The sequence below is a fragment of the Epinephelus fuscoguttatus genome, linkage group LG12 (genome assembly GCF_011397635.1).
Source record: "Epinephelus fuscoguttatus linkage group LG12, E.fuscoguttatus.final_Chr_v1".
NCBI classification, from domain to species: domain Eukaryota; kingdom Metazoa; phylum Chordata; class Actinopteri; order Perciformes; family Serranidae; genus Epinephelus; species Epinephelus fuscoguttatus.
The window spans coordinates 15,780,965-15,796,773 of record NC_064763.1 but is presented as its reverse complement, the minus strand read 5'-3'; the positions used below and the strand labels follow the sequence as shown (position 1 = coordinate 15,796,773).

Genomic DNA, 15,809 nt, shown 5'->3' with positions numbered 1-15,809 from the left:
TCCTCTGGTAATCATCTGTTATATCAACATTGGAGTGAAGTTCACCTGCCATTAAGATGCTTAGTGTTAAAATATTGGAAGTGTTAGATTGGTTACATGGACTACAGCCCGAGTTATGTGGAACTAAATATAAAACGTAGCACATTTCTGCTCACAATGTGATATTAACTATATAAAAACCAGGAATAGTTTCAGAATACACCACCAGTCTGACAATGATGCTCAATTTAATCAGTGGCATCAGCAGAATGGTTCTTCTTATTATTTATTTTGCTTTTCATAGTCTACATTTTCAATAATCATCCTGCTATCCCAAATCTTTTAAGGTCATATCAAAAAACACAACCAAATAAGCTTAAATATTTATTTTATCTATCAATATTGCTACCAGATGACAAGCACAGGCTTGACACAATAGTCTCTGACATGCACTTGGCAGTTATAACTGCAAGCTAGGCTCTCAGAGTAATAAATAACAGCTGAGATGTGCAGACCTAAACAAAAAAGCCAGAGGAAAAAACAGCCAAACCTAGACAAACACAGAGCAGCTTACAATCTCACATGTCCTCATTTAAGGAGAAAGAATCATTTCAGTGCTTTAAATGCAATAAGATAAGTTTATAGTCTGTTCATCTCACTTCATTGCAGCAAAATGTATCTAACGGACTGAGAAAGCAACTTGTTTTATTATTCTCGTAGTCTACCAAAACGTTGATTTGTATTTGAAATATTATTAATTTGTGCCACCAAAAAAAAAAAAAAAAAAAAAAAAATCACACTTGGCATCTGTCAATACTGTCATGCAAAATGCCACGATACCAGACCCCACCCCTACTTTCCCAGACCTTCAATCAGTCACTGTAGCAACTTTAATTCAGCCAGTGCAAACACAGCCCTGGGGTCTAATCCACTCCAAATCCCCTGCAGGATCAACAAACTTTCTGTTGCTGCCATAACACAGGTTTGATCTAGGTTAGCCCACTGTGACCCCAGCAAATTTAATTCAAGTTTATACGGCCGAGTTGAAGGACCATTTCGGGAGCTGAAGCACATTCTTCCCTCAGCAAAGTACTTCCTGCACGGGGAGTGAGGCCGAGGGAGCAAGGGCAGCGCTAGCTAGCTAACTTAACATATCTCATTTAGCTTATCAAACAGCTGGTTTAATTTGTGAAGTGATAAATAAAGAGAGAGAAAGCAGAGCAAGGAAGGGCTGAGAATCAATGTGCTGTGAGCAGCTCAACAATAAAATAAAATTGTACCCATTTTAAACAGTAAAACGCAGAAAATCAATATAAGGGGTTCCAGACATAATAACTGGTGCAATAATTAAACTACTGCAATACCCCGTGCAATACTGTTCAGTATATGACTTAATTCTCATCAACAACTCTTGAATGTGAATATTTATTCAACATCTAATGCATAATGTACATACTTGTGTTTATTCTTATTCTTGTCTTTATCCTATTGATGTATACTGTAGTAAGAAGGGCTGCACGCGATTAGTCATCTAAACGATTAAACGTCCGCCCCCTTGCTAGTCAGCAATTTATGTATTTTAGATGTTATTTTAGTGGTTAACTTCTGACTGAGTTGCCGTCATGTTCACATTGATACCGTACGGCCAAAGTGTATCTTCTTCTGTCATGGTTGTTGAAGACTGTGATTAAAAGGCTTCAAAGGGCTTGCACACAATATTTTTGGGACAATGTTTCAAATACTTAACAATAAAATGTGCTAAAGTTTGACTGTTTTCCTTTTTTAGACTAGTCAACTAGTCTTAGTTAAAATTTTCATTTAGTCGCCAGGAACATCCCCAGTAGTAGCCATTACAGCATAATACATATTTTATATTTCTGAATGTAACACTATATGTATTATACAGTGTAATATAGCACAATGCATAAATTTGTATATTTTTTTTTACATACTAACAGACTCAGCACAGTGAAGATGTATTTTATTTTTATTATCTTGAGTACTAGTGTTAGCATAATAGTAAATAGCATGCACTGGGGCCCCTGGTAACTACCTTACGCCACTGGCCCCTCTTATCTTAATCAATACAAATATATCACATTTATTATTTAAACGTATTTTGTATTATTAATCTGAATCTGCTAAGTAATTTAAGTTATCCAATAAATGTAGGCAAGTGGAGTAGGAAGTATAACATGTGCCTCTGGAATTTAGTGGAGTAGTAGGCTAAGTATAAAGACTAAAGTAGCTGAAATGTAAAATAGAAGTACATTGAATTTGAATGTACTCAGTTACTTTCCACCAGTTTGTTTGAGAAAACATGTACACTATCAACATCCACACGTCTGAATTTACCTACATATATTATGTAAAGCAGACATAATTTCTCAGTGCCTTCATCAGTATTGTCATTTAACGGCCACGGCGGGCATATAAAGAAGCATTTTACCTTACCATTGGTGTCTTGTGGGGGAGAGGGTACCATGTTACATCAAGGTGCAGCTGCCATCAGTGAAGTCAAATTGTTAAGGTGAGTTATGGTCAGTGGTTTCAATCCTGTTCGTTGTAGAACACAACTTGCAGCAAGAAGTCATTGGAAGTTTGGCAATGACTGTTGGAATAGCGTTTATATTCGGAAAAATATCTTGAAGGGAACTGGCAGGTAACTTGATGGGAAAGCAGGTGGCGGAGAATTCAGCGGCTGGCACCGACATGTTTGGCGCCGGTAAAGCCAAGTAAAGCCAACATGTGTGGCGTCCGTCAAATCGGCTAACGTTAGCTTGTTTTAAGCTAACGTTAGCCACTTCTAACTCACTGGAATACTTCTTCCTTCTTCGGCCGTGGTTTCTTTGAATATTATGCTATGGACATTTGCTGTGATATGTTAGTAATATTATTAAGCAGCCGTTTGTTTATTTATTTATTTACTTATTTATTTATTTTACTGATTTCTATTCCACTGCAAAGTCTGACTTTCTCCCAACCGTGGAAGTACAGCCAGGTCATACAAACTTAACCAATGCACGTTTTCAAGGTAGCCCCGCCCATATTAATATTCAAGACTTTTAATTGGACAAAACATAGGAGTGACATCTCCAGAAAACAAATCATATTAACTATTATTGGTTATTATTGATTGGGTGGGCCTGTATTTTATTTTATTTTATTTTATTTTATTTTATTTTATTTTATTCTATTCTATTTTTATTTTTGTTTTTATCTTTATTTTTATTTTATCTTATTTTATTTATTTATTTTGCCATTTTTGTTTACAAAAAGATTTAAACAACCAGGTATTAAAAAGTTTCTATTTTAATTCTATTTTATTTTATTTCATTTTATTTATTTTTTGGCATTTTTTCCTCACAAAATGATTTAAACAACCAGTTATTAAAAAAAGTTTCTGATTATTTTCCTGTAATTCGACAAATCACAACTGTAAACAAGTGTGTGGTACACAGTTAAAACACTTTGCCTTGAGAGATGCTATCTTAAATAGCTTCAGCCATTCATATTCAATTTTTCGGATGGGAAATCCCATTTCTAAAAGTTTTTTTGTGTATTACTTATTCTATTTTCTCTCTTTTTTAGCCTACTATGATAAAAACCCATTAATAAATTATGAAAAACAAAACAAAAAAATATAACCTATACCTATGATGGGGTATCTTACATCAAAAAACAAAATACAGAATTAAATAACAGATAAAATGTGAATATTGAATTGTTCAAGGCAGAGAAATCTTTTGTGTAATAATGAAGAGACAAATATTAGAAAATTGCATTCAGTTTAATCTCGTATCATTATGTGCTCTTTCCTCAAAAACCTCCTTAAATCCTTTGCAGGCTGAGTTTATTGAACTTAATATTTATCATGCACTTGTAGTATGAAACATTTTGGAAAATATGTTTATTTGATTTCTTGCTGAGAGTTAGATAGGAAAATTGATATCATTCTAATTTTCTGCAACAAAGCACAGCTGTACGAGCACCACATAAAGTGAAATGTTACCATAATGTGGGTCTAACTGCGGGAACCAACCAAACTTGCGTGAAAGTGAGGTATTATTTTGAGGTATTAGCTGAAAAATGAGAAGAAAATAAACTTAAAATGGGCGGATGTGAATACCACATTCAGAAGATTACACGTTTTTGTCACACAAATAATATCTCACACAGTTTTTAGTGTAGAAAATTGACTTCAGTTGGTACAAAATATTGCTAATATTACATTATAAAATAACATCACAGGATGATAAAAGATACAAATCAACTTGACTTGTACATAATAATAATAACAATAAAAATAATAATAATATTTGGATCAAGCACATTCAAATTGTATGAAACTGTGGATCCCAGTGTAGCCAACATCAACATAGCACTGGACTTCATGTTCATGTATTTATCTAAAAATATACAGTATGTATATTATACTTCTATATAAGAGTATCACAGTTATTAATCATTTCAGTGCTTAGTCCAGCTCTCAACTTTTCATGTCAAATTAATACATATTGTGTCATGGGATAGCACCACAGGCCTGGGATCAACACAGAGAACATACTGTTTAAAATGTCCAGCTTAGTTTTGTTATAGTAACAAAATTATCCTTAGTGTTAACAGTCACAGACACAATCACACAAACACGAGGAAATATAAAGTGCAAACTACACAAAGGGTAAAGGGACGTCTTGGGTTGCTTTTAGACAACCTACATAGTTGTCATCGTTTGTGAAAGAGCATGTTGTTTCATGACCTTTTGTAGTGTTTGTGTTTCTTTATTTTTAGCTTAAAGGAAAATTCCACTCTCAGATACTCTTACACTGAACGTCACTGAGTGAAGACATCTGACTTTGTTCCAGCGTCAACACTCTCGACTAAATCTGATTTATCATTATCATCATCACTGATTTAATGTTCATTAATAACCCCTTAAAGGGACAGTTCACCCTAAAATATAAAGAAACTTGAACTTGTAGTGCTATTTATCAATCTAGATTGTTCTGGTGTGAGTTGCATGTGTTGGAGATATCGGCCATAGTGATCTTTGCCTTTTCTTCAATATAATGGAACTACATGTCACTCAGCTTGTGGTACCCGAAGCACCAAAAAATACATTTGAAAATTGCACCACTAATGCCTCTGTCCAGAAATCATGACCCAGTTGCTGAAGATAATACACACTCTTGATTTGAGGATTTACATGAAGGGACTACTTTCTTTATACCAAACTACGCCCGACAACCGTATCAGCGCACAGAAGGAAATGTGCATCTACTGCTAGCTCAATTTTTGGGCTGCAGGGCATCACACGAATTTTTGCCCACTACAAAAATTGGTTTCGAAGCCTGGTGCACCTCCTGGGGTCTTGCCTCCTGAGCTTTAACATTAGCTAGCACAATGGTGCTAGGTGAGCTAGCAGCAGATTCACGCGTTCTTCTGTACAGTGATACAGCTGGTGGGTGCAGATCAGTAGAAAGACAATAGTTCTTACATGAAACTGCTAACAACAAGGTCTGTGGATGATCTTGAGTAAATGGGTCGTGATTTCTGGACAGAGACATTGCTGTTGAGTTTTCCAAATGTATTTTTTTTTTTCTTAGCTCTTTGACCACCACAAGCTGAGTGCCATCTATTTTCATTATATTAGAGTGAAGGCAAACATCGCTACAGCTGACATCTCCAACATCTGATATCAGCAACTCACACAAAAACAATCTAGACTGATAACCAGCACTACAGGTCAGAGGAAGAATAAGTATTTTTGATTTGGGGGGTGAACTGTCCCTTTAAAGAAACAGTTATACAAATGTTGAAAATGTTTTCTTGCTGAAAGTCAGATGAGAAGATTGATACCACTCTCATATCAGCGAGTGGTATCATCTAACTTTTATCTAACAAGAAAAAAGAACATTTCCCAAATAGTCAGAATGTCCTGTTGCATTTTATGGCTGCATTTCAGTCTGATCTGTTGAGGTGTCAGTGGAGAGAATGGTCAACAGTGTTGAAGTGTTTTTGTGTGGATTCATCCTTTTACATTCAATAAAGTTATGCTGGTTGGCATGTGGCTTGATAAACAAGCAGGAAACACCGAGCCCAATCACCAAAAGAAAATGTTGGCATTATACATTTCTGTAAGCCACGAATATGTTAGGCTGTATTTGCACATTTCATACGTGTCGTATCAACACTTCTGAAGTGATGTAAAATCTAAACAGACTTGTGAAGGGGATGTTGGATGGTATGTCACCTAGGTGAGATGCCTGCTAAGCTGCAGACCACTGCTTAAAACGATTTGAAACCAACAACAGGTTTGTTTTTTGGCAATCCTTTGTAGCATTTCCCAGCAGCATTTGTGCCAGCCGATCTGGGTGTTTTACAGCAACACATCACAACGTTTTCTAGCAGCTTTTGTGCCACCAAACGTAGCTAAAGCACGATTTTTCCAAACCATGACCAAGTGATTTTTGTCCCTAAACCTAACCACACGTTCGCTACAGAGTTGGTGAGAAAGTTTCAATGTGTCTGCTACAAAATAATGTACATATGTAATGTATCTTTGTTTGGCAAAAACGTACAATACCAACATAATTTCTGGCGATTCGGTTGAAACACCCCTGCTTCAGCCATATGGCTCTAAGGTTGCAGTTCCTGAAATGACCACTGGATTGTGACTGCAAGAGACTTTCAGAAGTCTGTTTAAAAAGTCCAAACTTCTCTTTCGAAATGCAAAGAGGAAATATTTTTCCACAAGAAGTTCTGGTTTCAATAGTTTTGTTATGCCTTCATTTAGGAGATATTATGGCACGTGTTGTCTTGTAGACAGGTGCCATTGTGGTTCTTCTTGCATGTCCCATCTTAGCTTCACCGAGGTTTCTTCCACTTTTGACCAAATTTGGATTCAGTCACACTAGTCTCAAAGATAGTAGTGGTGAACCCGAATTTAGGGCTATAAATTGTCCCTTCATAAGACTTTGAGTGACATTACATTCATGTTTTTCTTCTGTCTCTGCTTCAAACTACCAAGCAAGTCCCAAATATGAATTCCTTCATGGTTTCACATTATGCGCTAAAGCTGCGGTTGGGTTTCCGTTTCCTCGAGTGGCAACATTTAACCAGCAGCGCCAGCGCGATCATCACAGCTAACACTATCACTACAACAGCTATAATATAGTTCTGGATGCCTGGTCTATGACACATTTCCTTGGTCACCTTCTCAATGTTGACTGGTTCTGAATAGTCCTCATGAACGCAGGTCACAGTCTCAATGTCAGGTACAACCACGCCTGAGTGCTGGACCATGTGGAGGAAGTCGAGGTTGCTGCAGCAGCTGAGAGGGTTAGAGCCCATATAGAGGGTTTTTAGTGAGTGCTCCAGAGCAAGCATGGTGCGGTACTCCAGGGTGACCAGGTTGTTGTGCTGCAGGTTTAGTGACTCAATGGAGGAGTCTTTGTTCCACATTGGGAGAACTGTCAGCTGGTTGGTTGACAGGTCTATGTGTTTGAGACTCCTCAGCGAGGACAGGTCCGTGTTTAGACTGGAGATGTTGTTTTCCCTCAGGAGGAGGTGGACTAGGGAATGCTCCAGACCAGAGAGGGAGTCTTTGTCCATGTCTAAGCCCGGGTTCAAGGACAGATCCAGTAACTTCAGAGGGGTGTTGGCAAATGCATTTGCAGGCAGAGTCCTCAGGTTGTTTTCAGACAGGTACAGGAACTGCAAGTTTCTTAAAGAAGAAAAGGAGACACAAGCTGGAGGATCCTGGTAGTTTTGGTCCGAGGAACAGATTTGGAGATTGTTCTGCTGGAGCTGCAGATGTCTGATGCTCGGAAGTCTTTGAAATATTTGATGGTCCAGAGTGGTGAGGTCATTTCCATTCAAGAAGAGCTTTTCCAGTGATTGCAATGCGTTTTCCCCAAATATGAGGCTCTGCAGCGAATTATAGCTGAGGTTGATAATCTTCACTGTCTGTAGAAGGCCTTCATTAGTGATAGAAAAGGAGCTGATACAGTTATTGCTCACATTCAGGACCTCGAGTGATGCCATGCAGTAAAAAAAGGACTCTGGTATGCTTTTCAGTTGGTTGTAACTCATGTCCAGGTATCTCAGGCGAGAAAAGTAAACGTTTGTCTGTTTTTCAGGGTCTCCTGTGACGTTGACGCTCTGAAGATGGTTTCTTGAAACGTCCAAATATTCAAGCACGTTGTTTCTGGGGAGAAGAGGGAAGTAAGGCATTTTGTTTTCACTGAGATCAAGAGTGAGGAGTTTATAAGGATGTGTTGATGTTGTGCTTTGGAAAAGTTCCATGCTGTTCTTGCTGAGATTCAGCACTTTTAAATTACAGAGATTGAAGTCTGTGATGCACGTGATCGAGTTCTTGGACAAGTCGAGTTCAGTCAGATGATCCAAGGAGTCAAAGGCTCCATCTTCAATCTCCAGGATGACGTTATTGTGGAGGCTGATTTTCCTCAATGACGAAGATCCGCTGAAGGTATTTTGTGCTATTTTGGTGATGCTGTTGCTGTTCAGAGAAAGGTTTGCCAGCAACGGAGAGTCAGCCAGGAAATAGTCCGACATCCCTGTGTACAGGCCATTGCTTGAAAGATCAAGTGACTCAACAGCTGTAAGAGGCCCGGTGTTGATTTTGGAGAGAGCGAAAACATTCAGATGATTCTTGGACAGATCCAGGACTTTTAGATCTGTCATGTCTTTGAAGAGCCCCGGCTGGATGAAGTGGATCTTGTTAGAGTGCAAGTTCAGGTGGTGGAATCCGGTGTGGTACGCTAGAGTTTCCTGGGTGAGATTCTGCACCTGGTTGCGAGACAGGTCCAGCATTTGGACGTCATGAGGAAGGTTGACTGGAGCGCTTCTGAGGCTCAGATCGCTGCAAAACACATCCATCTGGATCTATGAACAAAAGACAAACACACAAGTCTGATTATGTCGGCATGCTGCCAGATTGCCCGACCATGACACAATACAGACCAAATGTTTAAAGTGAACGTGGAGGGTCGATTTATGAGTCAGTGTATCTGCAGCATGTTCTTGGCAGCAACACAGCCCCCTGAGGTACTGAGTTTTTACAATGGCTATTTCTCTGTAAATTAATACAAAAACTTAAACTGCTATTTAACAATTCAATTCTTCACCCAACAAAACAGCTTTAAAAGAAAGATACTTTAAAGACAATACACATCACACCTCTATTACCACAGTTTTCGTCATCTTCTCTCCCTTTTCACTTCATAGATTCAAATATTTAAGCTATTAAGTGTCGTTTATAATTGAAACCATATGGCCAGAGACCCCCTCTGTCCAAAAACAGCCCATAAAACTGTCCCCTTCTCTGTTTTCTCTCCGAGGCAGAGCTACATTTAGCTTCTTGGCATATTTGTGGTGTCCTGAAAGTGGCCAGCCCGTAAACAAACACATTGATTTATCCCCTTTCACTACCGGAGGGCAAAACATCTTGTGTCTGTTGTTGAACACTGAGGGATAAATCTGACACATTTCAAAAACAGTACCGTCATTAAAAAGCATCTTTTCTCTTTGACGTCTGGTGTTATCATAACAGACACATGGCTGAGGACTCTGGATTCAAGTGTGTTTAACATCTGATATTTGTGTGGGGGGGGTAACGTTACATTTAGTCATATTTACTCAAGTTTTCACTATACTTAAGAACAACTTCAAGGTACTTTACTTGAGAATATAATCAACAAATAAATAATGATGTGCTATTACAGGTTAAGATAAACCTTTGGTGTTCCCCTAGAAGGGAAATTCACAAGCTACGAGTATATTAAGGAATAAAAACTAGCTCCATCTTTACCAGCTGCAACATTAAAGTGATGAACACATTAATTATAATGCAATGATAAATTATGATTCTAAAATGGGCCATTCTGCCTAATGAGAACTTTTACTTTTCATACTTTAAGTCCATTTTGCTGATAACACTTACATACTTTTGCTTAAGTGAGGTTTTGAATGCAGGACTTTTACTTGTAGTGGAGAATTTTCACAGTGGCGTTATTACTTTTACTTAAGTAAAGGAACGTAATACTTCTTCCAACCTATGACCTGTTGTCACCGTTCATAGATGGCACATAAATGACATTTGAGTGGGACTTTTTAAAAAATGTGACTTTTTTTGTTTTGTTTTGTTTTGTTTTGACACAATGAAAATACGGAGTTCAATGGAGGTAGTAAGCCATCTTCTTACACATGTTCAGTGCAGTTATGAAGTACTTTTACTCCCTCATCCAATTACTTTTGGAGGGATATATTGTACTTTTTATTTATTTGACAGCTATGTTCACAAATGATTTTTCCAACTGAAGAAAATGAAAATGGAAATAAATCATGTTGCTTCCTTGCCAGGGGCGTATCTGGGATTTGAGGACACTGGTGGCTTTTTTTTTAAATGATGAACAAGCTCTGTTTCGATGCTTTTTATGTGCTTTGGCACCTTATTTATCCATAAAAATAAATGGGGTTTTTTTTGTTTTTTTTCCAGATTAATTATGAATGGTTTTGTTTAGTGAAGCACGATAATAGCGGCACATCATCAGTATTAGCCGATATTGGCTTTAAAACTAACTATCGGAGTCGGCCAACATGCTTTTTCTTACTTTGTACAATGAATGATATCTAATTTATGCCGGATATTGGCAAAAAAAGAATATTGTGCATCCCTAGTTATGCTGAAAATATAAGTAGATGTTAGTAATTAGACTTGAGTTGAAACAGAATACTTTATAGTTATTATTATTATTTTAATAGTTAACTGTATGAATTTATGTTAAAATAGGTGGAATGTAATTGAGTATATTAGTCGAGTACAAGTATGAACAGAATTACAGATTATTAGATTCAGGCATTTTTCATTATTAGGCCTATTCTTGTTTTGAAAACATTTACATAGGCTATATATTTAGATCTGGGGCTATTTTTAAAACATTCCGGGCTAAAGCCTCAGACACCCTGGCCTAATGACGCCACTGCTTCTCGCCTTGGCCTTTTTAACGCTGATTTTTGGCACTCGCCATGAACAACAATGCCCCTGTTTGAGTCTGGTCAGGGACCTTTGCTTTTTGTGTATTTGTTTCTTATTATTAATATTATTTTTGGCCATTTTATGACTTTATAGCAACAGTACAGAGATGACAGATGGAGAGTGACATGCTTCCCAGACACGGACTACAGTTTGGCTACGACTGAGTCTATGGACAGTTTTGGTGACACCTGACATCACTGACTGTTTCTATTTTTACCAACCACTATGCACACAGCAGTGATTCCACTTAACTTCACTAAAGCTCTTGCACCCATGTGCTGGTCTTTCCTGGGAAAAGAAACGCCCCCAGCACACAGGAAGTGATGCTTACATTTCCAGTTTATTACATAATTAGAACAAGAGCTGTCCTGCTGACAGTCTGCATGACAAGCCAAAACCAAAACCATGATTCACCAGAAACTCTGAGGAAAAGATGGCACAGTCTACTATACACACTGACTGACAAGTGACCTCTGCTGTAGTAACACAAAAACACTCCCCAGTTTTTCTTCCAGTGAAGCCAAATAATGTTTCTCTGTCCAAATACTGAAGGTCTGACGGCAGCACGGCTCAAGAGCTAAAACTAATAAACCAGATCTGCTCAGGTCAAAAGCTTCCAAATAAACTGTCTGCCTCTTGGTAATCTGAAAATACCTCAAGCACCTGATGGATTAGGTGCCTCATCTAAGTTGCCGTGGGCAACCCATAGAAATAAACTAAAAACAGATGAAAACACAGTCGCTATTTATTTAAGTAGAAATGTTAAGAATGTGCCTTCAGTTTAAGATGCCATAAAACTGAGAAAAATAAGAATTGAAACGTCAGACTGTGCGTCTCAGGTTTTACTTACAACTTGGCATGGAGGGAGGTGGCGGGGAGGATGTGCGGATGCCGCCACGCAGCTGATCAACAGCGGGAAGAGCAGCTGGAAGGCAGCCATGGTGCTGCAGCACAGGGGAGAGTCCAGATCACACAAGTTAGAAACACATGAATGCAGGAAGCAAGCTGTAGGTGATATGATTCGAAAAGGGAAGGAAAAGGAAAGCAGCCCTACCTACTGTGTGACATGCTGACCTATGACAGTGCTATTTATGCCCTGAGATACAAAAGGGGCTTTTTGTTACTTGTGTGTGCTGTGACATTTCTCTTTCACACTGTACTATGTATTGCATTTAGCTGCAGAACTGGTAGGACTGAGAGCGAATGACTAAGAAGACGAAGCTTAAAGGGTTTCCGTGGTTTCTGAGTAAATGTGATCAAATCTATACTGTAGCTTATTGTTTGGAAACAGAGAAAAGCAGAGATCGTTTTGTTGGGCCTTGGTGAGTCATCTTTTACGAGACAGAAGTTCTGTGCCTTGTTATTTTGTGGAAACTTGCTCAAATATTTTTTGATCGCTTCCCCTGAACAAAACACAACAACATGTTAGCCTGCAGGTTAGACAATGTGGGAGTAATTAGCACAGCAGTAGTGGTAAGTACCCAGGGGGTGACAAGGGCGTGGAAATGTAGGTGAAGAAAGAGGTTTACAGATAGCGAATAAAAACAGCCAGTTGGGGTTTTAATGTAGAAAAAGCTCTAAAAACTCCTGTTAATTTCAGCATTAAAGACGAGGAAAAAGTAGCTTATTTTATGTAAAATCTTCCCTAAAATCTCATGTAAGAGCTTCACATAACCACTGAGAATCTGTGCAAGAGCAAATTCAATAAAGATATTCATCACAGTGCTCTCATGTGATGTTTGTGAGCATTTGTAGTTGCACAAAATACAGACACATCATTCATTTAAAGCCATTGAAAAGCATCTGGATTTGTTGGCAAAGAATAAATAGAAACATGAAGCTATTTTTGTTCAATAACCACATTAAAAATGTTATTCTAAGGCAGATCAGAGAGCTGCACGGCTTCTTTTTAATGATGTGGAAAGCTGAAAACAAATAGTTTATCCCACAATTTACGATATCTACAATCTGATGTGAAAACACTGTGGTCGTTAATCAGCAGCCAGAAAGATCAACAAGATTTCCAAGTTCTGTGCTCAAGTATAATTGTGAGCTCTAAGTGAGTATTTCCATTTTATACCACTCTGTTCTTCCAATCTGTCACATTTCATTTTATTTTTTACACCGGTTCATTTACTCGACAGCTATAGTTATTTTACAGATATTACATTAAAAACATATCATTCATTCTTGGTAATTTGTGAATGATTTTTTTTTTTTTACCAAACATGACTGAGTTAAACTATGATCCAAATTAATCTCTCTGTCTTCTAAACCACATTTCATCCTTAGGTCTTAATTAACGTGGGCTGTTTGCAGGCTTCACATGGCTGACATCACAGCTGCCCTTGATAATCACACATCTTATATATTGTTTTAACATCTTGTTTGAAGAGTGCCTGGACAAAACCTTAAATAAATATGCAGCTGGACAGCGCTCAATTGTTTGGTCTGTGACGTAATAGGTCAACCAGAAAAAGGTCCAATACTAACAAGATGAAAGGGGGCATATCGTTACCTGTCATAGTGGAGTCAGACATATTTCGGTTAATAAATTGATCCCCCTCCCGTGCTTGTATACGAGGACAAACTGTAACTGTAGCTCCACTTAACTATGCATGGAAACGTACTGACTGTTAGAAGCACTTACAGTAATTCTGACTGTTGGGGGGAAACTTCAGGGTGTTACCTTTCAAAAGAGACTGTGCATGTTTTAGGTTAATTTTACAAGAATGATAAGAGGACAATTTACAGATATCCCCCATTGGTCATTGTATTTGTCAATATACTGCGCATATTGTGCCTAAAAAATAATCTTGTGACACTTGAGTTGCTGGCAGTTACACCAAGGTGACATTTCCAGTTTTAAACTTGTCACACAGTTTCATTTAAATAATGTTTGGAGTCCAAAAGAAGCTAAAGTGTCCAATATTTCACAAAATAAAAAGTAAAGATTAAAGAAATGTCAAAAAAAACATAAATAACATAAATGTGTGTAAATTTACCACCCCTCCCATTACTCATCTCACAACCTGTCAGATTCATCTGGTGACCCTTTGGAGGGGCCCGACCCTTCTGTTGGGATCCATACTAAAAATGTACATACGGACAAAGGCCAAAAATGGCTTCCACCTCACCATCTGCATCGCCATTTTCCTGTCTCCATAATGTTCATAAGCATGCGTCAGAGTTTCTCCCATCGAGCCTGTTCTTAAAGATCACAATGTTTCTGTGAGAAGTGGCGCATATTTCTTTCAGGCCTCGTTTAGTGCGTACGCAATGTTTCATAAATGAGACCCCAGGCCTGCTGACAGACATGGCTAGGCCCCTTTAAAAAGGTCCCATTTTCGTTGTTTTTTATCTTTTCTTATTTGCTTTGTCTTTTTTCAGTTTGGTACCAAACTATCTGTGTTTTGAAAGGTGCTACATGAATAAAGTTTATTATATTATTACTATCATCATCATTGTTAATATTTAGGATAAATGTCTTTATCACCTTATAGAGCCCCCCTAGAAGCTGGGTCCCCTCTCTCCCCCCTTATGGTCAGCCCTGCACTGGACTAAACTAGCATACTACTGTATATATAAAGTCGTTAAAACCAGCTCCACCTTGAGCAGCTCCAACATTGAAATGCTACGTACACACTGATGCAAACCTAATAATGTGATTTATGTTAATGTAACAGTCACAGGGGACATTTTTCTGCAGGTCGAGAACTTTTAATACTTATAATAGTACATTTTGTTGATAATACTTGTCTACGTTTACTCTTTACTTTTGTAAATTTGAAGCAGGAGGACCAGGAATACTGTGTGTATTTTAGGCAAAGATGATGATATTTTGGCGGTGTCACGATCTATAGACAATCTGCAAAGTAATATATCTTGTGTAACAGTGGAATATATATTCAAAATCTTGTGTCATCATTTCACATTGAGCAGAGCATTTCATAGTTTAACTGCTGATTTTTCATCTTTTTTTCAAATTCAAAGTGTTTAGATCCTTTACTTTCAATAAAAGTGGTAATGAAATAATGTAAAAATACAGAAATATGTACTTACATCATGTGTTTTGGGTGTACGATCTTCTCTGTAAACTTCTACTGAGGCTGGAATTTGAATGCAGGATTCTAAAGGTAAAGTATTTTTACATGAACTTGCATGCACACATCTGCTCCCAACAGGCTCCAAAGAACCAAACAAAGTAACAACTTCTTTTTTAGAGCTGAACATTTACCTCACTCTCAGTTGATGACTAGTCTTCAAAGTGCCTCCTGACTATGTTGATTTCACATCCTCAGCGCGCACACCCACCCACTCATAGATCGATAGTAACCAAGCAAACGCCGCAAGCCAACAAGGTCCTCTCAGCTGACTCTTCCCTCCACATCGCACGGCTCCGGCTGCTGTCCAGCCATCACATCCTGTGAGAATATCCTGCATCGCTCGGCCCTCTTCCCCCCTCCCACTGTTCTCAGGGAAATGCCTTATAAGGGGGTTGGGAAGTCCAGTTTTATGCTCCACTTCAAGGAGACGCAACCCCCACATCTCTCACCCCCCCCCCTTCAATAATACTCTCTATCAATCCAAAGGTTTCTTTAGAAATACTTTGGACGTTCTCACACACCAATCTCCATTTGGAATTTGGGGAATTTCAAGAGCTAAAAGGTCAACGTTTCCATGTTTATTATCTTTTTTTTTTAAAGCAACCTTGTATGGATAAATGTTTGAAAAGAGAGACTCTCCACCCAGAGAGAACACAAACGTCAGC

The 15,809-nt window shown here is 38.2% G+C and overlaps 1 protein-coding gene across 4 annotated transcripts; it reads right to left on the bottom strand.

The window, feature by feature from the left end:
- Positions 1-748: 748 nt before the first annotated feature.
- lrrc32 (leucine rich repeat containing 32) lies at positions 749-15,505 on the bottom strand. 4 transcript variants are annotated; one of them, XM_049591256.1, is made up of 4 exons: positions 15,276-15,505; positions 15,101-15,147; positions 11,889-11,982; positions 749-8,886 (listed from the first exon to the last, which is right to left on the bottom strand). In XM_049591256.1, exons 2-4 carry the CDS (start codon positions 15,103-15,105, stop codon positions 7,045-7,047), a joined length of 1,941 nt encoding a protein of 646 aa, XP_049447213.1. In that variant the 5' UTR covers positions 15,106-15,147; positions 15,276-15,505; the 3' UTR covers positions 749-7,044. The 4 variants fall into 4 exon arrangements, with proteins under 4 accessions (XP_049447213.1, XP_049447211.1, XP_049447214.1 ...); XM_049591254.1 differs by having other exon boundaries at positions 15,101-15,168; positions 15,276-15,504; XM_049591257.1 differs by lacking the exon at positions 15,101-15,147.
- Positions 15,506-15,809: the final 304 nt, after the last annotated feature.